At 35.5% G+C, this 27080-nt stretch overlaps 4 protein-coding genes across 7 annotated transcripts in view; 3 read left to right on the top strand and 1 right to left on the bottom strand.

Moving 5' to 3' along the window:
- Positions 1 to 848: 848 nt before the first annotated feature.
- LOC105116115 (squamosa promoter-binding-like protein 1) lies at positions 849 to 7952 on the top strand. Of its 3 annotated transcripts, XM_011013330.1 has the most exons (11): positions 849 to 995; positions 1436 to 2024; positions 2273 to 2454; positions 3838 to 4490; positions 4611 to 4685; positions 4777 to 4884; positions 4977 to 5094; positions 5201 to 5342; positions 5520 to 5670; positions 6328 to 6966; positions 7306 to 7952. In XM_011013330.1, exons 2-11 carry the CDS (start codon positions 1438 to 1440, stop codon positions 7753 to 7755), a joined length of 3105 nt encoding a protein of 1034 aa, XP_011011632.1. In that variant the 5' UTR covers positions 849 to 995; positions 1436 to 1437; the 3' UTR covers positions 7756 to 7952. The 3 variants fall into 3 exon arrangements, with proteins under 3 accessions (XP_011011632.1, XP_011011624.1, XP_011011639.1); XM_011013322.1 differs by having other exon boundaries at positions 849 to 2024; XM_011013337.1 differs by lacking the exon at positions 849 to 995 and having other exon boundaries at positions 1946 to 2024; positions 2244 to 2454.
- A 703-nt stretch (positions 7953 to 8655) lies between these two features.
- On the top strand, positions 8656 to 10913 carry PPR2 (Tetratricopeptide repeat (TPR)-like superfamily protein). The gene is made up of 2 exons (XM_011013309.1): positions 8656 to 9165; positions 9445 to 10913. The coding sequence occupies exons 1-2, from the start codon at positions 8809 to 8811 to the stop codon at positions 10549 to 10551; spliced, it is 1464 nt and encodes a 487-aa protein (XP_011011611.1). The 5' UTR covers positions 8656 to 8808; the 3' UTR covers positions 10552 to 10913.
- Positions 10914 to 16267: 5354 nt separating this feature from the next.
- Positions 16268 to 25314, top strand: LOC105116095 (pleiotropic drug resistance protein 3-like). Of its 2 annotated transcripts, XM_011013290.1 has the most exons (24): positions 16268 to 16704; positions 16962 to 17085; positions 17372 to 17454; positions 17940 to 18024; positions 18356 to 18515; positions 18628 to 18704; positions 18940 to 18993; positions 19104 to 19194; positions 19304 to 19605; positions 19688 to 19969; positions 20071 to 20384; positions 20748 to 20908; positions 20993 to 21096; positions 21493 to 21646; positions 21740 to 21886; positions 22046 to 22119; positions 22219 to 22551; positions 22658 to 22948; positions 23275 to 23358; positions 23479 to 23612; positions 23801 to 24028; positions 24117 to 24288; positions 24545 to 24799; positions 24915 to 25314. In XM_011013290.1, exons 1-24 carry the CDS (start codon positions 16313 to 16315, stop codon positions 25179 to 25181), a joined length of 4368 nt encoding a protein of 1455 aa, XP_011011592.1. In that variant the 5' UTR covers positions 16268 to 16312; the 3' UTR covers positions 25182 to 25314. The 2 variants fall into 2 exon arrangements, with proteins under 2 accessions (XP_011011592.1, XP_011011601.1); XM_011013299.1 differs by lacking the exon at positions 24915 to 25314 and having other exon boundaries at positions 24200 to 24288; positions 24545 to 24636.
- Positions 25315 to 26641: 1327 nt separating this feature from the next.
- LOC105116086 (pleiotropic drug resistance protein 3-like) overlaps positions 26642 to 27080 on the bottom strand; it is a 28725-nt gene continuing 28286 nt past the window's right edge. The window contains exon 26 of the mRNA XM_011013277.1: positions 26642 to 27067. Within this exon, the coding sequence (XP_011011579.1) occupies positions 26932 to 27067 (136 nt within the window). The 3' untranslated portion in view covers positions 26642 to 26931. The remainder of the gene's footprint in view (positions 27068 to 27080) is intronic.

The raw sequence follows: 27080 nt of genomic DNA, 5'->3' as shown, positions 1-27080 counted from the left end.
AACACGCCGAGACATTGGACTAACAGAGATGTCCATATCTTATCGAAGTTCCAATCAAATCTCAGAAAGGAATAATCGGACATTTCGCTGGAAAATCCCCCCCACATTTTCCATCGTCCAACAAATATCTTCGGATTTCTTTAAAGATAACGAAGAAAAACCTTGATGGAAGATAATTGAATTCGAGTAAATTATGAAAAATTTCCATGCCAAAGTCATTAATGTTATTTTTAGTTGTAGCTTAAGAAGAATCTTCAATCTTAGTTTTAGATTAAAAAAATTATTATTCGGAACAAAGCTAAACATCAAGACTTGTGCACAGATACCACTAAATCATGCATAAAATTAGAAGCGAATGCAAAAATCATTATTTATTTGTCACCAATTCCATGTGATTCAAAACAAATTTATTAGCTAGTTAATTACTAGAAGTTACCAATATACCTGCACGGCTGTATATTGGTATATGAATTGGTTCTCTTGTAAATAGACCTCTTATCTCTAAGTCTACGCGGAGTTCAGGTAGGCGAAAGCCGTTCCGAGCATGTTTTAAGGGAAAAAACTGACAGTAATTAATTAGCTAAGAGTTCCATCCAAGTAACTAAGTTTTGTCAATGATTGAGAAGCATACAACGTTAATAAGGATCCAACTAGGATACAAGACGAATAGAATCTCGACACATCTGAGTTGAGAAGTAAACAAAGATGAGAAGTTGTATGTGTTGTTTTTATTACAGCGAGGGAGGCAGAGAGACGCTGTTTGTGTGGGGCTGAGATTCCTAAAACAAATATGGTGGCGTCATAAAATAAATGAAAAAGTTTAATGCTGAGAAACCGCATTTATATCACACACACACACTCACATATCTCTCTTCCCTAACTCTTTCCTAATTTCCCTGTCCTCTCCTCTCCTCTCCTCTCCTCTCTCCCTTCGCCTATATTCTCTCTCTTTCAGGCAATCCTGAACTGGAACCTTAACAGATCACCGTTTCCTGGCAAGTTCTTGTATACCCTTTTGTTTTGTTTCACTTTGTTTACCTTTTAATCAGTAATGTTTCTAGTACTTATTGAGCTATAAAGGTAGTGACTTTATCTGTTTGGTCTGTGATATTTTTTTCCTTTCTGTATGAGTAATTTAAGGGCTGGTTTTTGTTTTTGGGTTTTGAGGTTACAAGAGCTGTAATTGAGGGGTTAAGGCCATGTAGGTGACTCTTTTTGGATCCATGGATGTGCTTGGGATTTCTTGGGCACTGAGAGGATGACTAGGACTGAGTTTTGGGGGGTTAACTTTAGTGGGAATTTAAGTTGAAGCATTTTCTGATTTCATTTCTGTTCTTTTCTTTGCTGGGTTAATTCTTGTGCAAGTTGTGTATCTTTATTTGGTTGAATTGGGTTCTTGGTGCTTTTGTTTTTGTGGGGCTTTGATAACTTAAAGAAATGGAGGCTAAAATGGGCGGGAAGTCTCGTCATTTATATGGTCCGGTGCTGTCGGATTTAAAGGCAGTTGGGAAAAAGAGTTTAGAATGGGATTTGAACGACTGGAAATGGGATGGCGATCTTTTTACAGCTACTCCATTGAATTCTGTACCATCAGATTGCAGGAGTAGGCAGTTGTTCTCTACTGGGCCTGAACTCCCTGAGAAGGCAGGTTTATCGAACAGTTCATCTTCTTGTTCAGATGAAAATGACAATCTGGGGGATGATAAAGGAAAGAGAGAATTGGAGAAGAGGAGGAGGGCTGTTTTTGTTGAAGATGAAGACTTGAATGATGAGGCTGGGTCCCTTAATTTGAAGCTAGGTGGGCAAGTATACCCTATCATGAATGACGATGCAAAGAGTGGAAAGAAGACAAAGGTTACAATGACGGCTTCAAATCGTGCAGTTTGTCAGGTGGAGGATTGTAGGGCTGATCTGAGCCATGCCAAGGATTATCACCGACGACATAAGGTTTGTGATGTGCATTCTAAGGCCAGTAAGGCTTTGGTGGGGAATGTTATGCAAAGGTTTTGCCAGCAATGTAGCAGGTCAGTTTGGGTTACAGTTTCTTTGTTCAAAGAAACACTTTAGAATCTTGCCAAATTTTATCATGATCATTATCGTGCCTTCTTTACATCCTAGCTTTTAAAAATCTATAGTGCATCATTGAATTTGATTGCATCAAACTCTCGTAGTTAATGTTTCACTGTCTAAATTTCGAGCATGAGCATATTATGTAAATATATATTTCCTTTTCGACTCTCCAGTTTGACACAACACAGTTATATATGGGCAGGTTTCATGTTCTTCAAGAGTTTGATGAAGGGAAAAGAAGTTGTCGCAGGCGTTTGGCTGGCCATAACAAGCGGAGGAGGAAGACACATCCAGAAAATGTAGTCAATGAAGGTTCCTTGAATGATGAAAAGGGCAGCAGCTATCTGCTGATAAGTTTACTGAGGATTCTCTCCAATCTGCAATGTAAGTATTTCCCTTCATCAAGTTTGTTTACTCTGTTTCTTTATCCATGCTGGCAGGTAAGTTCTATCAATTAGATGCTGGAAATGGCCTACAAGGTCTTGACTCAATCAAACTAACTACTCACAGAAAAATTGTTTATTATGCCAAAACTGTAAATATAACCCAAAAATCCTTCAACCTAGCTTGGGATGGCAGTGTTATTTCATTGTTCATGTATAATTCATTGGGAAAGTGGGTGATAACTATCTCTTTTTAATGGGTGACTGGGTGTGGGTGTGGGGGTGTTGGTGTTTCAAGTATATAGTTACAATGAGTTATAGGAAAAGTTGTTTCGTAGGCTTAGTCTAAGCAGGCTTGATCAAACATTGGTAAATGCAATGGGAATGGATAATTTGATTGACCCGGTTTGCATAGACTGGTTCTAGCAACAATTACTTGAGTCAGAGGAATTCTATCATTTTATCTTTTTACTTTTAGTGGAAAAATGGTATTGGTTAGAATTTCCATGATCACTAACTGGTCCTATTGTCTTACAAGTGTCAAGATGTTAAAAATCTTTACGGTCTATCTTCTGTCTATGTTGGTTGGTTCGAAAGAGAAATTATTAGGCAATTTCGATATATTGCTCCCTTACTCAAATAAAAAATCCACGACGAAAACAATCTATGATTCCCACTTTTATGTGAGTGAAGGAGCAGCACACTAAGCGTACCTAATAATCACTAATAAAAGAGAAACACAAGTGCTTTTTTCCTTCAGAATAAAATTTCAGGTGGGAATATAATTATATTGTGCTCTTCAACAAAAAAATGTCAATGTATTTTCTTGCAGACATTAGCTTTGAGGCATTTATTATGGCTAATACTTTCTTCAAGCATGGGATTTTTTTTCAAAGCGTAAAAATCAATCAATGTAGGTGCGAAGAGGGCACCAGCTATTTATGAAGTGATAGAAAAAAAAACCATTTAGTCAGTGCTATTGGTTAATGCCCTGCATGGGGGTGGGGGTCGAAGCTTTTTTGTCATGATGAAGTGGAGGAAAAAATGTTTCATAGACTCGGTCTATGTAGGCTTGACCAATCAAGGTAGCCAGTGCAATTGATCCACCATCAGAATTGGTTAATGCAGGGCTTACATGATTTGATTGATCTGGTTTGCATGGACTAAGTCTATGCCACAGTTGAACTTGCTAGTGTTATGAACTTCCCTAACGTGACTGATTTTCTTTCTCCAGAAGTAATTGTGAGGGTAATATATCTCAGTAAACAAATTTCAATATAATCAGCCGAGTTCTATTTGAGTTTTCATTCCCTTTTCTTTTGGTGTCATCATTGTCAAATTCTCTTTCTTTTGATTCTACAGACTCTGACTTCTTAAATTGCAGCAAATAACTCTGATCAAACCAAGGATCAGGATCTGCTTTCTCATCTATTGAGGAGCCTGGCCAATCTTGCTGGTACAACTAATGGAAGGAGCCTATCTGGATTACTGCAAGGATCTCCAGGTTTGGTGAATGCCGGAGCAACTGTTGGGAATCTTGAAAAAGTGCAAGATGCGCATACAAATGGTCCTGAATCTGCTAGGCCTTCTAGTTCAGCTTCTAAGAAAGATGATTGCATTAATTCTCAGGATCTTCTAAGGCCTTTGGGTCAATGTGGGACTGTACCTGTTCCTGATTTGGTACAGAAAAGAATACTGGATAATGACGTACAAGGTGGACTTCAAGCTCATTCTGGTCCACAGTCTATACCATTGTTCCTGTCAAGAAACAAGCTCCCAGCCAAACCAAATGAACCAGAGGCTACTGTTGGAAGGATCAAGTTGAATAAATATGACTTGAATAATGTTTATGATAATTCTCAAGACTACATAGAGAACCTAGATAGGTCTCATGCCCCTGTAAGTACAGGTATGGGCTCTTTCAATTGCCCTGTATGGTTACGGTCAGACTCACACAAGACAAACCTGCCTCATATGAGTGGGTACTCTGATTCAACTCCTAGCCAGTCGCCATCTAGTTCTAGTGGAGAGGCTCAGGTGTGGGTTTTTCATCCTTTTGTTATGTTTTGGGCTTATGGCTTACCAGCCCAATAGTTTCCAGTGCAGTGCTCATGCACATTCTATTTCCCTTGACTGTTCTCTCTTACTATTTTTCAGGGTCGTACAGACAGAATCGTTTTTAAACTCTTCGGGAAAGACCCAAATGATTTCCCCGTTGCTCTGCGAACACAAGTATTTTCTGAACTGCTATTTAGGTGGAATTCCTGTCAGATATTTTTTTTCCCTAAACATTCTAATACTATAAATTGTTGTACAACTCCAGATCCTTCAATGGCTATCTCACAGTCCCACTGACATTGAGAGCTATATAAGGCCCGGATGTATAATATTAACAATATATCTTTGCCTCGAAAAAACAAAATGGGAGGAGGTATGCATTATGCTTACTCAGAAATTTTCATAACTTAATACTTACCGAAGAAAGGAATTATTGATTTAATTAATCATCCTTGGTACACACAGGTTTGTCTTGATCTGGGAGCAAGTTTGAGTAGGCTTCTTGATACATTTAGGGACTCTTTTTGGCAAACAGGATGGGTGTATGTTAGGGTGCAGAATAGTGTATCCTTTATTCATAATGGTTGGTTCACCCTCTCTCTTGTGAGCACATGTGCAGATGTTTATGCTTCACACGTAATCATGAGAAAAAAATAGCAGGATTTTGACTGGCTGTATCTTTGCTGCAGGTAGAGTTGTTTTGGACACCCCTTTACCTATAAAAAGCAATAAGAATTGCAAGATATCTAGCATTACACCAATTGCTGTCTCTTTGTCTGAGAGAACTCAATTTGTAGTCAGGGGCTTTAACATTGTTCGGCCCGTGACAAGGTTATTTTTATCTTCTCTGTTTGTTAACATGTTATTGACTTTCTATGAGAATTTAGAAATCAATTTGTTGACCTTGACCATCTATGGAAAGTGGGAAGAGCAAATCACAAGGCTCTTTGAAAATTTTGAAACTAATGAGATAACTGTGAATTGAATCATACTACCTTCCATTTCCAGGGTGCTTTGTGCTGTTGAAGGAACATATCTGGTCCAGGAAACTTGTTATGACTTGATGGATGGTGCTGCTACAATGAATGAGCATGGAAAACCCCAGTGCTTGAACTTTCAGTGTTCTGTACCAAATTTTGTTGGAAGAGGCTTTATTGAGGTGCTATCATCTGCCCCTTCTCTCTCATGATGTTTTTTTCTTGTTTTAGTTTTGCAACATGAATGGTTCTCTATTAAAGTTCTTTGATCATGTTTTCTGAACATTTTCTCATGCTTATATTGTCGTCCAGAAACTTCTTTGCTTCAGTTCTTGAAGTCTGTGGCATACTTTGGTCCCAATTTGTATGATTTCATGGTCTGCAATAGGGTGAAAGCTTGAGATGTGCCTGTCAACATATTTTATAGCTTTTGGTTGCCAAACATGTATCAATTATGAAATCCAGGATGTGAGAGGCTGTTTTCTTTGGTATAAGTGACTTGGAACCTTTTCTGTTGTTGACCTAGAGTCCCTCAGCCACTTCTCTCAGAAGGAAAGCGGATTCCTTATTTGTAACTAGCATAATCCGTGTGTGTGTGTGTGTGTGTGAAATATTATTAATATACAACAAAAGTTGTCCAGCAGACTCTTTTACTGTCCTAAAATAAGGTGTTGGAGCCATAATTATATCTGGAAAAAACTATCCACTTAGGGCTCATTTGAAAAAGGCTCAAACATACCCAACAGGATAACTAGAGATAAGATATGTGATTTTCTCTCATGGTTGCATGTGCATTTTGTACAGCTATTTTGAGAATTTTGGATGTTTGTATCTGTCAGATTGAAGACCATAGTCTAAGCAGCAGCTTTTTCCCCTTCATTGTTGCTGAGCCGGAAGTATGTTCAGAGATACGAATGCTGGAGGATGCAATTCAGGTGGCTGAGACTACTACTGACATTCATGCACTAGCTGAAACAATGGAAATCAAGAATCAATCATTGGACTTCATACATGAAATGGGTTGGCTTCTACATAGAAGTCACTTGAAGTTTAGATTTGGCCAGTTGGATCCCAACTTGGATCCCTTCCCTTTCAAACGCTTTGAATGGCTTGTACAATTCTCCATGGACCGTGATTGGTGTGCTGTGGTGAGAAAACTCTTGGCCATCATGATTGATGGAACAGTAGATGCTGGAGAGCATTCTTCCATTGAGCTCGCGCTGTTTAATATGGGTCTTCTCCACAGAGCTGTGCAAAGAAATTGCAGGCCCATGGTGGAACTACTATTAAGATACACCCCAGATAAACAATTGGGTGGACCAGGCACTCAGCAGAATCAACTGGCTGATGAGCACAACAGCAGATTCATGTTTAAGCCTGATGTTGCTGGGCCAGCTGGTTTGACTCCTCTTCACGTTGCAGCTTGTAGGGATGGTGCCGAGAATGTGCTGGATGCCTTGACTGATGATCCTGGATTGGTATCTATTTATCTTTCTGATATCTTCTTCCAAATATTTTAATGGATAGCACCTTATAATTGATTACGCTAAAACAATTGAGTCATCTTCACTCATGATGTGTTTGGCAAGCATTGGAAATCATCTCTGAACATGCTCTTTTCTTAGATGATCTGGGCTATGAGTAGCACAATTATTCTATTTCTGATCAATGGCCTAACAATCCTATTTCTCTCATAATATTGTCAGGATTTTAGTGAAAAAATTAGGCGGGCACCTTGTATATTTGAATGAAAAATATTGCATCACATCCCATCCCCATCTGAGTCCATTTTCCTGATATCCGTGTACCTCGTGCAGGTGGGAATTGATGCATGGAAGAGAACTCGTGACAACACAGGTTTGACTCCTTATGATTATGCATGTCTACGAGGTCATTACTCTTACATTCATCTAATCCAGAGGAAAATCAATAAGAAATCAGAAAGTGGGCATGTGGTGCTTGACATCCCTAGTTCCCTTGCGGATTACAATTCCAAGCAAAAAGATGGGCATAAATTACCTAAATTTGCCGTCTTGCATACCGAGAAGATCAAAATGAAAGCCATGCAGCAGCACTTGAAGGTTTGTGAGCAGAAGCTGGTTTATGGTGCAGCAAGACCATCTCTTGTCTACCGGCCAGCAATGCTCTCGATGGTGGCCATTGCAGCCGTCTGTGTGTGTGTAGCTCTGCTCTTCAAGAGCTCTCCTGAAGTTCTTTACGTGTTCCAGCCTTTCAGATGGGAAAAGCTGAAGTATGGATCAATCTAAGCTTGATCTAACTGTTGGTATTGCTGGCGCTAGGTCTATTATTATTTCTTCTTCTTTTTTCTTCCCTTGTTCTCCATAAGAAAAAGAAAAAACACCTGATGACGTGTATGAATTTAGATTCGAGTGGAAAAATATGATGTATACGTAATAATAAATTAATAATAATTGTTAAGAGGGCTTTTTTATTGTTTCGTTTACTATGCTCCCTCACTTAGCCGCTGAATTTCTTTTCAATTTTCTTAATGTATTAATTCGTGCGAAATGTTTTAACATTAAAATTAAAGATAAAATAATTTGTAAAATAGAGTTCTTGTTTATAGTTATAAAAAAAATTGAATAAGAAGACGATGGTATGGTCGGGGTTCAAGCATTGGGTCCCTGGAAAAGTTTGGAAGATAAAGAATTGTCACGAAGGATTGCAATTTGGATAAAATTATTTATTAAGTATAGGTTTTGTAGCTGTGGGTGGAGTTTTTTATATTATTATAAATATTATTATTTGGTATTGTAATAAAGACAATCTTAATCATAATCAACATCTCTTTTTCATATATATATATATATATATATATATAATTTAACTATTATACAAATCTTTCAAGATTAATTTTGTATTCCTATTTGATATTTTATTTTATTTTAATTTTATATATTCCAATACATAATTTTAGTTTAAGAAGATGCAGTCTAGTAAAAAAGGTGATTTTTAAAATGTTTTTATATGTAAATATATAAAAATACTATTTTTTATTTTTAAAAATTTATTTTTAATATCAATATATTAAAATAATTAAAAAATAATAATAAACCCTGTAGGGGACCCAACATGTACCTGTCCACTTTGAGTTTGACTAATGATATGATGTTATCTTTCTGATAAATAAATAAAAAAAGAAACAAAAATCTTGTTTTCAGCACGATAGCAAGAAAGCCTAAACAAGAAGTAGCACAGGAAGATATTATTGTCTCCGCTGCTGCATCCGTCGTCCGGCCTCTCATCTCAAGTCCCAACACAGACAGTAAGAGAAGAGTCCCAAGAAACAAAACTCCACAATGTCTCTCTCCTTCTCATCTTCTCTCCTGCCCTCCCCTCTTCCTCTTCCTCAAAGCAAAAACAAAACCCAACAACTGAAACAAAACCAGAACCCTCTTCACCCTCACAAACTTCTTCTTCGATGTGCATTTTCTTCTTCTGCTACTGCGCCACCTTCTTCAACCTTTCCTAAAAAGAAGCATTGGAAACGAGGCGAATTCCCTGGATTTACCGACGCTTCACGTCCCAGGAGAACTGCAATAAAAAACATCAAGAAGAAATTAGACCGTAAGAACAAAGCCAAGGCTTGGGTCAACACTGTAGCTGAGGCTTTAACTGATTGCGTCCTCAAGAAACAATGGCTCCAAGCAATTCAGGTTACATACTAACTCTCATCTTTCACTAATTTTACTTAAAAATCACCAATTGGGGTTCTCTTGTTTTGTCTTTAATTATGTTGTATTTAGCAACCAAGCCCATTATTTTGCTTAAAGTTTGGGTTTCTATGTGTTGGAGGATGTTGAGGGAACAACCCTTTTACCTGCATGAAACCAATTTTACTTTAAAATTAAGAACTCGGTATCTTGTTTTGTGTTTAATTATGTTGTGATTGGCGACCAAACCAATTTTTCCCCCCATAAATTTTGGATCTTTAGGTGTTTGAGATGCTAAAGGAGCAACCATTTTATCAACCAAAAGTACCTACCTACATGAAACTCTTGGTTCTATTGGGGAGATGCGGTCAGCCTCAACGTGCCCATCAACTTTTCGATGAAATGGTCGGAGAAGGAATAGAACCCACTGCTGAACTTTACACTGCATTGCTGGCAGCTTATTGTCGAAACAATCTTATCGATGAGGGTTTCTCAATTATTAACCAGATGAAGTCTCTCCCTCATTGCCAGCCTGATGTTTATACTTATAGTACTTTACTTAAAGCTTCTGTTGATGCTTCAAGATTTGAGTTAATTGACACTTTGTATCAAGAAATGGATGAAAGATTGATAAGTCCAAACACAGTCACGCAGAATGTAGTTTTGAGCGGATATGGGAAGGTGGGGATGTATGATCAGATGGAGAGAGTGTTATCCGAGATGTTAGAGAGTGCAGCATGTAAGCCTGATGTTTGGACTATGAATATAATTCTTAGTGTGTTTGGTAATAAGGGCCAGATTGATTTGATGGAGAGATGGTATGAGAAATTTCGAAATTTTGGAATAGAGCCGGAAACTCGCACTTTTAATATTTTGATCGGTGCATATGGGAAGAAACGAATGTATGATAAGATGTCATCTGTGATGGAATACATGCGCAAGGTTCAGTTTCCATGGACGACCTCTACTTACAATAATGTTATTGAGGCTTTTGCGGATGTGGGGGATGCAAAAAACATGGAGTATGCATTTGATCAGATGCGAGCGGAGAGTATGAAAGCAGATACAAAGACATTTTGTTGCCTTATTAATGGATATGCCAATGCGGGTCTCTTCCATAAAGTCATTAGCAGTGTTCAGTTGGCTGCGAGGTTTGAGATACCAGAGAATACATCATTCTATAATGCAGTAATATCTGCGTGTGCAAAGGCAGATGATTTGATGGAGATGGAAAGAGTCTTTAAGCGGATGAAAGATAAGCAATGCCCACCAGATTCCAGAACCTATTCTATCATGGTTGAGGCATATAGAAAGGAAGGTATGAATGACAAGATCTACTATTTGGAGCAGGAGAAACAGGAGATGATTGGCAATGGTACTCTCAAGTGATTAGATCATCAGGTGGGGCATATGGTTGATTTCTGACAAGAACAACTGCTCCTTCTCATCTTACAGTAATGCCAAATTTTCTTAGGGGAGTGGCTGGAATGTTTTGCTCAGGCAGTTCTGTTCCTGGATTCTTGGACAATCAAAGCTTTTGTTAGCTGGAAGGAGATAGCATTTGTTACCCCTTGGACTGCAACAAGCTCTTGTAAATTGCTTCTGCAATGCTGTAAGCATAATTAAGATGTCCGGTATTGATGTGATTAGTTTGATTAGTGTTTCTGTGCAAGCTTTAGGACATCATTTAGTTAATTTTAAATACTACAATTATTTTTTCACCTCTTTCTTGTGAAATGCCACGTTTTCCAGTAACTCTTGTTTTAGAAAGGCATACTATCTGGGCCTGTAGACTTAGCCCCCCGCTTCGTCTCCAAACACACGCAAAGACGGTGGGTGTCATCCCCGCAGCAAAAACAAAAGCCTCATTGCTGTGGGCTCTTTCAATTATGAGCCGAGTTTTCTCATGGGGCCATGCCTAGATGCCTCATTGCTGTGGGCTCTTTCAATTATGAGCCGAGTTTTCTCATGGGGCCATGCCTAGATTTTCATCAAACAAGAGTAAGCTGTGTCACTATGCACTTGTACGGTTAGTGGAAACTCCCGAGTTTTCTCATGGGGCCATGCCTAGATTTTCATCAAACAAGAGTAAGCTGTGTCACTATGCACTTGTACGGTTAGTGGAAACTCTACGACGTTTTATTTATTTACTGTATATAGGTGTCTCGCGATACAATATGGGTTAAGTTATTTTTTTAATATAAAATATATATCATTTTCCATAATAATTTAAATTAATTTAAGTTAACTTTATTAACGTGCAAAAAAAATATTGTTAAAGAAAAAAATTTAAATTAACTCAAATTTATTTTACTAACCAATCATTTAAGATATGAGATTAGGATAAAAAAAAATTATTTTTAAAAAGAAAAACTTGGCAAAAAAAAATTGAAGTTAAATAAAGAAACATTAAAAAAAAAAACATGAGCAAACCTAGGTTAATTTGATTTTGGCAAAAAAAAATTGAAGTTAAATAAAGAAGTATTAAAAAAAAAAAAACATGAGCAAACCTAGGTTAATTTGATTAACCCACATTCAAGATAATCTCACATAAAAAAATAAAAAAAATAAAATGATAAAGATGACAAAGATGAAGGACCAATAACCTAATGCCAAATAATAATATTAAAATACAAAACTAATTTTATAAAAAGAGATTAAGAAAAAAACAAGTCAATCTGCATTAACTTTACTAACCTGTCACTTGCGATATAAAATCAAGATAAAAAAAATTAAATTCTTAAAAGAAGAATTAACCGATATAAAATCAAGATAAAAAAAATTAAACTCTTAAAAGAAGAATTAACAACAAAAAAAAAAAACTGAAATTAAATAAAATGTGAAACTTCAACAAAGTTCCTAGCTAAGCCAACTATAATATTTTTTTTAAGGACAACTAAGATACTTTATTGTTTTTTTTCTTCTAAAAATACTATTACACTCCTAATTAAAATAAAAATAACAAATAAATCACATTGAAAAGATCATTTTACTCCTAACTTGTTTTTTTTTTTATGAAGTGTAAAATCATCTATTCATTATTATAATCAACGCTAAACTCTCTATAGTCCTACAGTAAAGTAAATTTCTCATGCAGTGTATATTCGTGTGGTAATTTTCTTCAGTTCTGCCTGGTTAATTGACGATCTGAGGTCAATGCATTGTATAACAACATACAACGTCTAGGAGTCGCTACTAATTTATTACTCTCTTGTTCTTAAGAACTTCGCCGAATTAGTACCGTCCAGCACTAATCAATCATATGGCGTGAGCTTATACGTAATCCATACGCAGTTGACAAGCAAGGAATTTCTGCTCTACAGCACAATTCCTTTTTGTTGTTCTACTAGATACCAGAGCGAAGTCATTACAAAATAATATGAAATCACAGCACCCTGAGTTATTACACAAAAAAAAATTCTTACATCCAATACATATATTTTAAATAAAGAAAGTCAATGACATTTGATGGTGTCCAAAAAAAATACAAGTAGTTGGGCCAAGGTTCATGTCTTGCATAATCAAATAAAGTCAATGACTTTTGATGAAGTGATGGAATGCGTCGTAGATTCATGTTGATGAAGCTTTGCTGTCACTAACCAAATTCTAGATCCATGACCGGTAATATAATAGCAAAGTTATAAAAACACTTCACCTGCATTAAATCTCAGAATATACTTATTATAGATTAAATTATACAAAATATGCAGTATTTTATAAACTTTCAAATATTCTTTAAAATTAATAAAAACAAATAATAATTTATAATATTTGTTACAGTATTAAAATCCAATCTTTAACTAAAACAATATAATAATAAAGCACTCTAAGCTATTAAAATAAAACTAAAATAAAAACCTCGTGAAAACAAACAAAATATAATAATAAAGAAATAGCAGGAACTATCAACTAAATATAAACATATTAATATAAACTAAGAAATTAAAAATAATATTAAAAAGAAAAAATTAGTTCAACTAAATTATTAGGGAATAATATTTAGTATATATCATTAGATATTTATATGTTATAAGCCATAAATTTTAATACAATAGAAGTACAAGAGTTGAAAACAAATATATATATATATATATATATATATTAAGTATAATAACATATGATAGTGAAATGCATATTAGATAATAAAAAAATAAAAAAACAAGGTTTGTGACTTTAATAATTGTAAGATGATCAGAGTCTATACAGGTCAATATTTTTTTTATTAGTTAGATATACAAACTATTATGTATATGTAAACTAACTACTCTATATTAGTATGAAGTTTATACAAGTATTCTGATATTAAGATATAATATATATTTGTATAATTAGCAAAGCAAATAAATATCATATTAAATAGAATTTAATTTAATATAATATGAATGTGATTTCAAGAATAAATGAGTACTTAAAAAATAAAACAACAACATATATAATTATTCAAGAAATAATAAGTTGTACTCACCATGTAATGAACATATATAAATTATTTATATTACATGCATATTAAAAATTATTTTATTAACTTAAAAAATGGAGCAAAAGACAAATAGATGCAAAACTAGAGATTACTAAGAATCACTAGTAAAAACGTTAACAAAATTTATAATATATACGAAAAAATACTAAAAAACAATATAAAACAGATAACATAAAAAATTACAACTTGAAAAATTTAAAATCAGAATATAAATATAAATATAAAACTAAAATACTAAAAAACAATATAAAACAGATAATATAAAAAATTACAACTTGAAAATTTAAAATCAAAATATAAATATAAAACTGAAATAAATTCATATAATTGATCAATCTTGAACATGTTCTCAATCAAACAAAATAACCAATCCGCCATCACAAGTCAACTAGTCAGCCGTTCCAGACCAATTAGCAACTTCGAGCCAACTGGTCAATTAGGATTCTAGAATCTCAATTTATTAATTTCAAAAAATTCTATAAATCTCTAAAACCTAAAATTCCAATCCACAATCAAGTTGTTTTAACTTAGAATTAACATTCTAAACATTAATTACACCTCCTAAATAATTCATATATCAAATTAATATATTAACTATAATGTAAACCTAAAATATTTTTTTAATCCATCAACTATCAAATCCCCGTTAAAAAAACCACAAAAAAAAGAAACCATAGTACTTCTTCAAACTTTTATAAAAGCCAAAAGCTGTTTCTGCTTTAATCCAGGACTACTTTGGGTACCATCATAGCTTTTTGAGTGTCGTCGGGGTTGTCCTAGTCATCTTTCCCATTGTCATTGCTTCTCTTTTTGCTTATTTTATTGGAAGACTGAACTTTCAGAGAAGGTAGATTCTGTATCTTGTATTTTTTAATTTTTTTTCTTATCGAAGGTCCATTTTTGTGTAGATGCATCTGTTGTTGTATCATTAATATTAATTAACTATCCTATGCCATTTCTTTTATATGCAGGGGTACAATATTATTTTTTACAGTCGTGTACTTTAGATACTGTTGAGGGTTTTTTTCCCCCCGTTAAAGATTAATAAAAAATGATAATACAAACACTAGCTTCTAAAGAAGCTAACACCAGCAGCATCGCCAGCAAGAGCACACAACATCAGATGAGGAGGATGATCCCACTGAATATAACAATTTGTCGCCGGCAATGTTGTTGTTGGCTTCTAGAATATAAATTAATATCTTCATATTTTGTTCTTCCTATTCTTGTATCCTTTGCGAGGTTTGCGATTTGATGATCTTTTGCCAATCTCATTAATGAATTTGCTCCACGAAAAGAAATAAATAAAAATTAAACATAATCAAGATTAGGCAACCGAAACACACAGAATACTAACCTACCTTCTCGCATGATTGTTCAATTATATTCATATATATACTTTTTAATAGGTTGATTGCAAGTAACCACGCATTTTACAAAATAAAAAAATAAAAAAAAACCTAAGTTCGAGCAAAATAGAAAATGATGGAAAAAAGCAATAATATTTGTCGTACAGTATGACATTGTTATGTCCAATCTGTATATCATTTGATCGGGATGTTATTAACAAACAATAATTGCATGTTTAATTTTATATTTTTATTTGTTTTAAATTAATATTTTTTTATATTTTTAAATTATTTTAATATACTTATATAAAAAATAATTACTACCACACTTCAAACACTCTTTATTATGCTTTTGATAGAATTTCACAGCACTAGAACTGTGTAATTTTATTTCTGTCAAAAAGAAGTGCATGTTGACCGCACTTCAATTTTTACTCATTAATCTGCATATTCCCATCACAAGTTTTCCCGAAAATCTTCCTTTCGTTACTTAAGAGTTTCCGTTTAGTAAAGCACATAAATAGTTATATTACTGTTATTATATTGTTTATTCGGCTAAATATTGATGTTGATAGATCATTATCACGAAGCATTGTTTCAGTAAACAATTTAATAGAACTATCAGTACGTACCTGGAGTATTCTTATTGGTAATTTTGTATACATTAATTATCGTGCTGACAAGAGAAAGATATTTTCGACAATGATCCACCAGTCTCCGTTTCGATGCTTGCAGTTATTGTTGTTCATCCCAACAGAAGTACAATGTATAGAATCCCACGATGCAAGAATTGTGATTATTTAATTCCATTTTACAATGATTTCAATTCTAAAGCTTAATTTACAAGACGATGATGATGGCAAATGTTCACATCCCATAGATTTGCTTTCTTGAAGAAAGACAACATTCGAATCTATCTCTGAAATGGCATAGACATTGGTTCATATATATATATATATATATATATCAATTACTAACGTATTAAACAAATTGAATCCGCCGTTTTGCATTTGTGATCTAACAATGTGAAATGTTTTCAATTCGTGCTACACTCACAACTTTGTAATTAATTATAGGCACTTCCGGCAGAATAGTCGACTGTCGACCTGTGTTTGTGCTCCCAGGCCTGCAGCATAAGACGTTCCGCCTAATCACATATTCTGTGTTTATAAATAGCATGGCGGCTATTTGCTTGCTGCAGCGTGAGTGTGTGTTGTCTTGCATTACTTGTAAGCATACACTCACGCATAAGTGTTGAGTATCTTGGTTATTTATGTATAACTCAACAAGCTGAAGCTTTCAAATTCAAATTTAACCAATAATGGCTCAGGTGGCATACTCTGATGAGACAGTGTCAAAGAAGATTGACTCAGCAGAGCTTGGAGGAAGCTTAAGAACCTCATTCAGAAGTCACGAGCCCAGTTTTCATAGCCTTTCAATTGGGAATGCCAACCATCGCAGAAATGAAAATGAAGAAGACGCATCACAATGCTTGGCTACTATTGAGAGATTACCTTCTTTTGAACGGATTTCTACTGCTTTATCGGAGGAGAAAGATGGCACAAACGGAAAAGGAGATGCAATGGGGGGAAAAGTTGTTAATGTTGCCAAACTTCGAGCTCAAGAAGGGCATGTGTTCAATGAAAAGCTGATCAAGCACGTTGAAAATGATAATCTCCGATTGTTGCAGAAGCTTAGGAAAAGAATTGACATGTAATTAACCATATCTTTACATGCTAGCTTATCCAAAAATATGCAGATAGTCTGAAAAATAATTGGAAACATTGCTGCATTAAGTAAACCGTGTAAAACGTACTTAATACTTGTGCCATTCCTTGTTGTATGCGCACGGCATATAGTTAACGCCTGCATATTTAATGCGCGGTTACATAGCTGTGTTATGATTGCATGTTTGTTGATAAAGGCATTCACGAAATGGTTTGTTGATTTGGTTCTGCTTTGCTTTTCAGCGCTGGTATACAATTGCCCACCGTCGAAGTGAAATACAGAAATGTTTGTGTTGAAGCAGACTGCGAGGTAGTTCGTGGCAAACCTCTTCCCACTCTGTGGACCACTGCTAAGAGCATTCTCTCTGTGAGTTCCTGTGTATGATGAGAATAAGTTGATATCAGTTTCTATCTGTAACAACAAATTAGATTTTTTTAAACTCTAAAAGTTGAAAAATTTATCTTGCTCTGATTGTCTCTTGAGCTGACAATAGAAAGAGAATTTGACTCCATGAATGTTAAACATGCATGTCATTCAACCAATGTGAATCTATGATATTGGAGTCTGGAAAATGGTAGAAATGAAACATTTTCAATTGGTTTCTCTTACATTTACAAACTGCTTAATCCTTGAATTATCTGTTTCTGAACAGGGGTTTGCCAATCTGTCACGTTCGAAACAAAGAACAAAGATAAGCATCATAAAAGATGTCAGCGGCATCATTAAGCCAGGAAGGTAGCCTTCAAATATGATGAAATTCTTTTTAACTAAATCATTTAACACGTACGCTTGTACATCTTGTCTCGTTCCTGTTGACAAACCAAACCAACAAAGTGGAGACTCAACAAATCTCTGCTTTGCTTCTGGCCCTTTTCCCTCTGAATCAGAGAAAAACACAAGATAGTGATAGCTAGCAGACTTACAAAGATTTCTCTCTTAAATCAGGGTCATGAGTTTATTCGGGAATGAATTAATATTTGTACGGAACCTAATCAACTTGCTGGTTACTTGCGAGGTGGCACATCTCGACATCTTGTACCTTCAGCTTTTCAGAAGATTATTGATCGGATTCCTATAAATTCTCTAGCATGCAACTTCTAGAATTCAGAGGAATATATCTGTGTGTTTATGTCAATCTACTTCATTTTCATGTTGAACATGAAATAGGAATACAGAATCTGCTGATATATTTCAAGTTCACTCAGTTTATCTTCTTGCAGGATGACTTTACTGCTTGGCCCTCCAGGTTGTGGCAAAACCACTTTGTTGAAGGCTCTTTCTGGGAAACCTAGCAATTCTCTCAAGGTTTCTTAATGCTTCTTAATTACGCGAATAACATTAAAAAAAATTCCTTCATGGGATGAAAAGAACAAAGCTTCAGTATCCTAAGAGGTTTTTAGAAATCACTGAAAATTGGAATAGTACTTTCATTCTGTAAAGAAATTCAGCGTTTACAAAGTTGTAATTCAGCTGAGTTTTGTTTACCAAAATTTATTTTCACCGGGTATATGCACTAAATTCAAGATGATTCTGTTGATTCGTACTTAATCATATTTATCACATTGCTGCTTTGACTGCTAACTAAAACTTTCCTAGACTATCCATCCAGGTTACTGTTTTTTATGTTCTTATATAGGTTACAGGGGAAATATCTTACAATGGTCACAGATTGGAAGAGTTTGTTCCTCAGAAAACCGCAGCTTATGTAAGCCAATATGATTTGCATATACCAGAGATGACAGTGAGGGAGACGGTTGATTTTTCAGCACGCTGTCAGGGCACAGGAAGCCAAGCTGGTAACAATTCTTTGGCAACACCAGCGCTTATTCTGATATCTAAATCACTCTCAAGTTAATTCTATTATTCTATTTCATTGTAAATATTAACTAAATTGTACTTGCACGGAAGAGATCTTGATGGAAATCAGTAGAAAGGAGAAGCAGGCAGGGATTCTCCCAGATACTGATCTGGATACATACATGAAGGTAATAGCCACAAAGAATGTCTAAGATTTTATTAGCCATATGCACAAGGTTCACCTAGACGTAGCAGAATTTTCTTTCTCAGAGTAGACATTTTGAGAGAGTTCAACATGAATGGCCATGTTTGATGATCTTACTCGAGGCTGACTATAGCTCTAATTTCAATGTGTTTTTCCTTCATGCTTATCTATGATAAAAGTTAAGGTTATGACAGTGAATGTTTTCCTCTTTTTGACAGGGAATATCAGAAGAAGGAGAGAAAATTGCCCTTCAAACAGACTACATTTTGGAGGTTGTTTACTACATGTTTCCACTTACAAGGCTGAAGTTCTTATATCCTCCTTGCTTCTTATCGAAGTATGTTTTCTATTAGTAATATTTTCCATGCTATTCACCTTTCAGATTCTAGGACTTGATATTTGTGCCGACACAATGGTCGGGGATCCTATGAGACGAGGTATCTCAGGTGGACAGAAGAAAAGACTAAGCACAGGTACTGTGTGTTATGATGTATGAAACTGACTGCATACAATTGTCAGCTGTTTTGGGTCGAATATGATTTAATTTGCTTCAATGAACTATTTGATGGTTCTTTGTTACAGGAGAAATGGTTGTGGGTCCAATGAAAGCCCTATTCATGGATGAAATATCAAATGGCTTAGACAGTTCGACCACTTTCCAGATTGTGTCTTGTATGCAGCATTTGGCACATATTACCAATGCCACTGTGTTGATTTCACTTCTTCAGCCAGCACCAGAGATCTTTGACCTCTTTGATGACATCATGTTGATGGCAGAAGGAATGGTTGTTTATCATGGCCCACGTTCTAGTGTTTGCAGATTCTTCGAGGACTCTGGGTTTAGGTGCCCTGAGAGAAAAGAAGTTGCAGACTTCCTTCAAGAGGTAAGTCTTTATGCTTCAGGTTTGACTCTAATTATAACTACTGAAAAAAAAGGCCATCATTTAACAATTCAAATCTCTGCAGGTTATCTCTAGAAAAGATCAAAGACAGTATTGGTACTGCACAGAACAACCTCACAGTTATGTTTCTGTAGAACAGTTTGTTAAGAAATTCAAAGAAAGCCAGCTTGGTCAGATGCTAGATGAGGAGATCATGAAGCCATTTGATAAGTCTAATAGCCACAAGACTGCTTTATGCTTCAGAAAATACTCAATATCGAAATGGGAACTGTTCAAAGTTTGTAGTACGAGAGAATTTGTTCTCATGAAGAGGAATTCTTTCATTTATGTTTCTAAATGTACACAGGTATATTCCTTGTAGGCAACACCTTTAACTTTTATTATATACAATCTTCTTCGATGCAGTCCCTTCTTATCTGAAAGCATCTATGGGTTCCCTGTCTACAGCTAGTGATCATTGCTTCAATAACAATGACTGTCTTCCTGCGCACAAGGATGGCTGTTGATGCGATCCATGCAAGTTATTACATGAGCGCTTTATTCTTTGCATTGACTATACTATTTTCTGATGGAATCCCAGAGTTGCATATGACTATATCCCGACTTGCAGTTTTTTACAAGCAGAGAGAGTTATGCTTTTACCCTGCTTGGGCTTATGTTGTTCCCACAGCTATCCTTAAAGTTCCACTTTCTCTCGTGGAAGCATTTGTTTGGACAACTCTTACTTATTATGTTGTTGGTTACAGCCCAGAGTTTGGAAGGTAAGCCTCTGGCGAGGGGTTACAAATTTTCAGCAGATTGGATTTAAAGCGACTCGTTGATAAATATAGTGTAAGAGCTAGGGTATCACAGTCACGCATGTGAATCCAACTTAGATAACATCCTCGAGCTGTGCAAATAAGTTGTTAGCATCATTTCAGACACAATCAAATATGAGGAAAAAGTTACACTTTTGAAAGGAGAATATAAGCTAACCACTAAGATAAATTGTAGGAAATGTTGTCATGGGATTCCAAGGATATATGACAGCCATTGTTGTTTCTGATTTTCTGCGAAGAAGAACAAATAGGAATTCTGGATGCCATGATCTTAATTTTAAATCGATTATTGGTTTTGTTTCTTAGGTTCTTCCGCCAGTTCCTTCTACTCTTTCTGGTACATTCAACATCAATATCCATGTTTCGCTTTGTCGCCTCCCTCTTCCAAACTATGGTTGCTTCAGTGACAGCTGGAGGACTCGCTTTAATGATTACTTTACTATTTAGTGGCTTTTTAATCCCAAAGCGTAAGATTTCTTTGCATCTCTGCTAATAATCCCGACATTAGAATTTGTTCAGAATATTTTGCTGAGCTATTTGTTCTGTTGCAGCCTCTATGCCTGCGTGGTTGGGATGGGGATTTTGGATTTCTCCGTTGGCATATGGTGAAATAGGCTTAAGTCTGAATGAGTTTCTTACTCCTAGGTGGGAAAAGGTAATCGACAAATTGAAAACTTGAAGTCATCCATTAGGTTTACACGTAGTAATCCGAGAAGGAAGCTTTTCCGAAATGGATCATATGATTTTCATATTGGGCTTGATGATCTCTATAGTCATTATCTTTATCAAATCAAATCTGGAGTTTGGGAGGGAAAATTTACCCCTCCTGCTGTACCATCTGGAAGAGAGATGGAAATTTTCGCTTAAATGGACTTGAAGTTGATTGTGATAGCAGGGAATAATTTCATAGCAATTTTAAGCTCCTGCCTGGTTAATCATTGTTTGTGAGACCCGGAAGGAGAGCGATAGTTCTTCCTATTATCTGCACTTGAAAAAAGTTTAGTCATTCATTCATGCATTGAAGTCATTCATTCTTTATTTCTATCCACAGACCGTGTCAGGTAACACAACCATACGACAGCAAATTCTGGAAAGCCGTGGATTGAACTTTCCCGGTTATTTTTACTGGATATCAGTTGGAGCTTTAATTGGGCTGACAGTGCTCTTCAACGTTGGCTTTGCTTTGGCTTTAACCTTCTTGAAATGTAAGTTTATCTTTTATGTCTATTAGCATGGTTCTTAAAAAACATGTTGATGCATCCATTCTAACAGCATACTTAACATTGGTACTCATTTAGCCCCAGGAAACTCTCGGGCTATTATTTCTTATGAAAGATACTATCAACAGCAAGGAAAACTAGATGATGGTGCTTCTTTTGACATCAACAACGACAAGGGGACCCTCACATGCGCATGTCCTAAATCTAGTCCAGGAGATAAAAAGGGTGAGCATACTGCATACTGTTTTCTCATCCTTCCACTGATTTCAGGGTAGAAAAGATAATAAAAAAGAAGTCTTAAAGTTTTTTCTTTGTTGTCTATTAATGTTACATATCCCCTACAGTTTATAAAGCAGTGTCAACTGCCACCAATCAATTTTGCAGGAAGGACGGCTTTACCTTTTGAGCCCCTTACTATGACATTTAAGGATGTGCGGTACTATGTTGATACTCCTTTGGTAATCAAGATGAATCTAGTTTTTCTTTGAATTCCGCATGATAATAAAATACGGGGAGCAACTTATGTCTTCAAACAAACGTCCCTGTCTTTGTGTTAGGAAATGAGAAAACGTGGTTTTCCACAGAAGAAGCTCCAGCTTCTTTCAGACATTACTGGTGCATTCAGACCTGGTATTCTTACAGCATTAATGGGTGTTAGTGGAGCCGGGAAAACAACTCTTCTGGATGTTCTTTCCGGGAGGAAAACTGGAGGCACTATTGAAGGAGAGATTAGAATTGGTGGGTACCCAAAGGTTCAGGATTCATTCGCTAGAGTATCAGGTTACTGCGAACAAACAGACATACATTCCCCCCAAATTACTGTAGAAGAATCTGTGATATATTCTGCTTGGTTGCGGCTTCCTCCTGAAATTGATACGAAAACTAAATATGTATGATACCCTCTTAAAAGCAAAAATTATAATTGATCCTGAACTTGATTGTGAAGACTGAATTGCGGTGAGGTATTCTTCTCCAACCTTTTGTTCTCTTTTTCAGGAATTTATAAATCAAGTCCTTGAAACTATCGAGCTTGATGAAATCAAAGATTCTTTAGTAGGCATTCCCGGAATTAGTGGTTTATCAATTGAACAGCGTAAACGACTGACAGTAGCTGTGGAACTTGTTGCCAATCCATCCATCATATTCATGGATGAACCGACTTCAGGTTTGGATGCAAGGGCAGCTGCGATTGTTATGAGGGTAGTAAAGAACATAGCTGAAACAGGAAGAACAATTGTTTGCACCATCCACCAGCCAAGTATAGATATCTTCGAGGCATTTGATGAGGTGAAATAGTGATAATGTGCTATTTTTTTTTTTGTTCTTGGAAATTGTTTTATACCACCTGATGCCAGATTATCTTCCACTGTACGAGGATAGCATTGACAATTTGATGAGGTGAAATAGTGATAATGTGCATTTTTTTTTTCTTCATGGAAATTGTTTTATTCCACCTGATGCCAGATTATCTTCCCTTGTACGAGGATAGCATTGACTTGTAAAACTAGAATATAACATAATGAAGCTCGTTCTGTCAGGTTTTCTTTATATGCAAATCTGCAGATTGGATATAAATGCGTGTTATTGCTTAACATTTCTCTATTTCATTGCAGTTGATTCTTATGAAAATTGGTGGACGCATAATATATTCTGGACCACTGGGTCAGCGGTCAAGCAAGGTCATTCAGTATTTTGAGGTTAATTGTTTTACAATTCTTTTGTTTTTTATGCCATTCTCTTTCGGATGGAATGCTTCCGGTAATTGACAAGCTTCAATTATCCAACCTTGATTGTACTTTCCTGACTTTCTTGAGTAGAATATTCCTGGAGTGCCTAAGATTAAGAACAGATACAATCCAGCAACGTGGATGTTAGAGGTTTCTTCTAAAACTGCAGAGGCTGATCTTGGTGTTGATTTTGGTGAAGCTTATGAAGGGTCCGCCCTATATGAGTAAGATCAATGAATGTGACGAGCTTTATCTTCAATATTGGACTTCATGGTTTATGCTCTCTTCTTAGTTAAACTCCACCCTTAAGATTGTATAAAATTAACGTGGACCTACATGCGTGCTTGGAATTCCAAAAGAAAGTACATTTGTAACTTGAGTGACAGAAAGTCCCTTGCTCTTTTGACTGCAGGGAGAACAAAGAGTTGGTTAAGCAATTGAGCTCACCAACTCCTGGCTCAAAAGACTTGCATTTTCCTACCTGTTTTCCGCAGAATGGCTGGGAGCAACTTAAAGCATGCTTGTGGAAACAGAACTTGTCTTATTGGCGAAGTCCTTCATATAATCTTTTGCGCATTGTCTTTATGTCCTTTGGAGCTCTCCTGTTTGGCCTACTGTTCTGGCAGCAAGGAAATAAAATGTAAGTCAATGCAAGCTTTTGGTATTTAGTAGCAGGGTCTCTTTTCGGAAAAGAACATTGACATGGTAATTTATTCTCGATTTCGTAGAAACAACCAGCAAGACTTGTTCAGTATCGCTGGCTCGATGTACTCTATAATAATATTTTTCGGCATAAACAATTGCTCTCCAGTCCTACCATTTGTTGCAAGAGAGCGGACTGTTTTCTACCGTGAAAGATTTGCAGGAATGTACTCTTCATGGGCCTATTCATTTGCACAGGTTTGGTTTATTTGCAGCCAAGTTTGTCAGCAGATTCTTGTTTCTAGTTCTTTTATGTACTTATGAAGCAAACCTGACAAGTCACTGGATGTTCCTTTCACATCACCAATCGAAGGAATACTCTGGGTTTTAAAGTCGAATTTTAGAAGAAAATGCTAGAATATTGGAATCTACATGTTCAAAATGGAAATCAGATTGTAAGCCTTTTGTCTTCTTTTCATAATTTTGTTTAGGGGGGTTTTTCTTTTTTGTGTAGGTGCTGGTTGAGGTTCCATACTTGCTCATTGAAGGGATTCTTTATGTGATCATCACATATCCTATGATTGGCTACTCCTTGTCTGCCTATAAGATATTCTGGTCTTTCTATAGCATGTTTTGTATGCTGCTGTTTTTCAACTACCTAGGAATGCTGCTCGTATCATTGACACCAAACATTCAAGTCGCCTCCAATTTAGCTGCGTTTGCGTACACAACGCTGAATTTCTTCTCCGGGTTTATAGTGCCGAAACCAGTAAGCTTTCAAAATATCAAACCCTCTGCCACATTCGATTATTTCCAGTATTTTCAGGGGGAATACTGATATATACAATCAAATTATTGATTAAGGTGGTCTTTTCTTCTTGCAGTATATCCCAAAGTGGTGGGTTTGGTTGTATTATATATGCCCCTCATCTTGGACATTAAATGCAATGCTCACCTCGCAGTATGGAGACGTGAGCAAAGAAATATCAGTGTTTGGAGAAAAGATGACTGTTGCTGATTTTGTAGGTGATTACTTTGGGTTTCACCACAGCTTTTTGGGTGTTGTCGGTGTTGCGCTAATCATCTTTCCCATTATTACTGCATCTCTTTTTGCTTATTTCTTTGGAAGACTGAACTTCCAGAGAAGGTAGAATTTGTATCGATGGATCTGCTCCTTTGAATAGCTCGATTTTTTTTTATAGAACTGTGATGTCATTTAAATGGTGACTGGAAAACTGCCAGACAACTTATTTCTCATTCAGAACCTATCGGAAAAAGGATCCTGAAGCTCCCGTTGAGTCTATCTCTACGTACCAAGAAGGCATTCACTCAGGCTTGGAATGAAAAACAACTCTCTTCGACATGTGAACGCTAGCTAGAGTAAGAGCATCAAGTGATAAAAGAAGATTTTCAAATAAATGGTGACTGGAAAACTGCCAGACAACTTATTTCTCATTCAGAACCTATCGGAAAAAGGATCCTGAAGCTCCCGTTGAGTCTATCTCTACGTACCAAGAAGGCATTCACTCAGGCTTGGAATGAAAAACAACTCTCTTCGACATGTGAACGCTAGCCAGAGTAAGAGCATCAAGTGATAAAAGAAGATTTTCAAACACTCATGAAGAGATTATTTGCTACATAGAAGGTCATTCTTCATCAATATTATAAAAAGGGTTTTGTTCAATTTTCTCAGTATGGTAAGTTGCAATATTCTTTCTAGTTTTTGATGTGCCATAAAAGTGATGATTTATATGTTTGATTCATCTCACCAATGGGATTATAATTTTTTTATTAATTAAAAGAAGAAAAAATTAAGTAATTTGTAAAGCAAAAAATATTAATAATCATACTTCGCATAAAGAAGCAGGCTCAAAAAATTCTTAAACGTCAATGAACAACAATGATTACAAAAAAAATAAAAAAAAATGAATTAATTTCAAGTTTTCATGTGTCGGTTGATCAAAAGAAAACACATGACCCTAAACCCATAAATAATTGTGAACAGCAATCTTTACAATACAGAATAGATGATAAAAATATATTTTTTAAAGCATTAGAAAATATAGATCTAAGCAAGTATTTTTAAGAATATATCTTAATGAATTAATATCAATACTATAAGATTCTATTATTGGAATAAACCAATTTTGATCTTGTAAAGTCTTGATTATTAAGGTTTTCGTATAATTCAGACTTGAATTTATGTTAAATTACAAGGATCATGAAAAACCATCACAAAATAAAAATAAAAATACACTATACATGTTTGAAAGATAAAAAAAATTCATGGTCAAGTTAGATATATCAAAAAACATGAGTTTATCTAAATTAACTAATTAAACTCTCTATCTCAATTATAAAATTATGATAATTTTATAAAACATAAATTAAAATAAATTGTAAAATTTAATTTCAAATAATCTAATATTAAATGATATTAAATAATGAAGTTAAATTAAAAAAAAAAATACTATTTCAATGAAAGCTTGAATTCAACTCCTCTTTTAATTTTTGTTAATTAATTAATTATCTAACGGGTGCAATTCACTTTCTTGCCAAATAACTACCATGGTTCAAGATTTTCTCTTGTTACAAGAGTGCTCTTCTCTGCTGCTTAAATATATGATGTAATTTTTTCATTAATTCATAATGATAATAATAATTACGATGATTACGAGGTCGGACAAGCCCAAGCACAGCACGGGCCGACAGACACATCAGTAAATAATGTCGATACTGGGCTAAGGTTTTCTAGCAATTGAGCTAGCGTGGCACGATCCGTAAAGGCTTGGATATGCACGGCGCGGCCCAATTAGTGTCTAGTTTCAACAGAGAATGATCATTTATTTTGCTTATACATGAAAAATATTTGAAATTCAAAATGATTGTTTGGATCTTCCTTCATCGTCTCTGAAAATTTGATTTCCCTATGCAATATGCGAATAGAAATGCGAAAGCAACTGGGAACGCAGCGAGAACAGCAGCCACAATGCCCAAGTGATCATGTCGAAAGCCATAATAATCTTGTAGAAAGGAACTTACTGTCTTGA

The sequence above is a fragment of the Populus euphratica genome, unplaced genomic scaffold, assembly GCF_000495115.2.
Source record: "Populus euphratica unplaced genomic scaffold, PopEup_1.0 scaffold5.1, whole genome shotgun sequence".
Taxonomy (NCBI): domain Eukaryota; kingdom Viridiplantae; phylum Streptophyta; class Magnoliopsida; order Malpighiales; family Salicaceae; genus Populus; species Populus euphratica.
Note: the sequence above shows the minus strand (reverse complement) of the source record. Positions and strands in the feature narration are given on the sequence as shown.

Bases quoted from the DNA above. Each gene is read 5' to 3' on its own strand.
- LOC105116115 (XM_011013330.1), top strand. From the start codon at position 1,438: ATGGAGGCTAAAATGGGCGGGAAGTCTCGTCATTTATATGGTCCGGTG. The intron at 2,455-3,837 runs GTAAGTATTTCC...CTTAAATTGCAG, and splicing joins GATTCTCTCCAATCTGCAAT to CAAATAACTCTGATCAAACC. The intron at 5,095-5,200 runs GTTGGTTCACCC...TCTTTGCTGCAG, and splicing joins TGTATCCTTTATTCATAATG to GTAGAGTTGTTTTGGACACC.
- PPR2 (XM_011013309.1), top strand. From the start codon at position 8,809: ATGTCTCTCTCCTTCTCATCTTCTCTCCTGCCCTCCCCTCTTCCTCTT. The intron at 9,166-9,444 runs GTTACATACTAA...TTGGATCTTTAG, and splicing joins AATGGCTCCAAGCAATTCAG to GTGTTTGAGATGCTAAAGGA.
- LOC105116095 (XM_011013290.1), top strand. From the start codon at position 16,313: ATGGCTCAGGTGGCATACTCTGATGAGACAGTGTCAAAGAAGATTGAC. The intron at 22,552-22,657 runs GTATGATACCCT...TCTCTTTTTCAG, and splicing joins TTGATACGAAAACTAAATAT to GAATTTATAAATCAAGTCCT. The intron at 23,359-23,478 runs GTTAATTGTTTT...TTTCTTGAGTAG, and splicing joins AGGTCATTCAGTATTTTGAG to AATATTCCTGGAGTGCCTAA.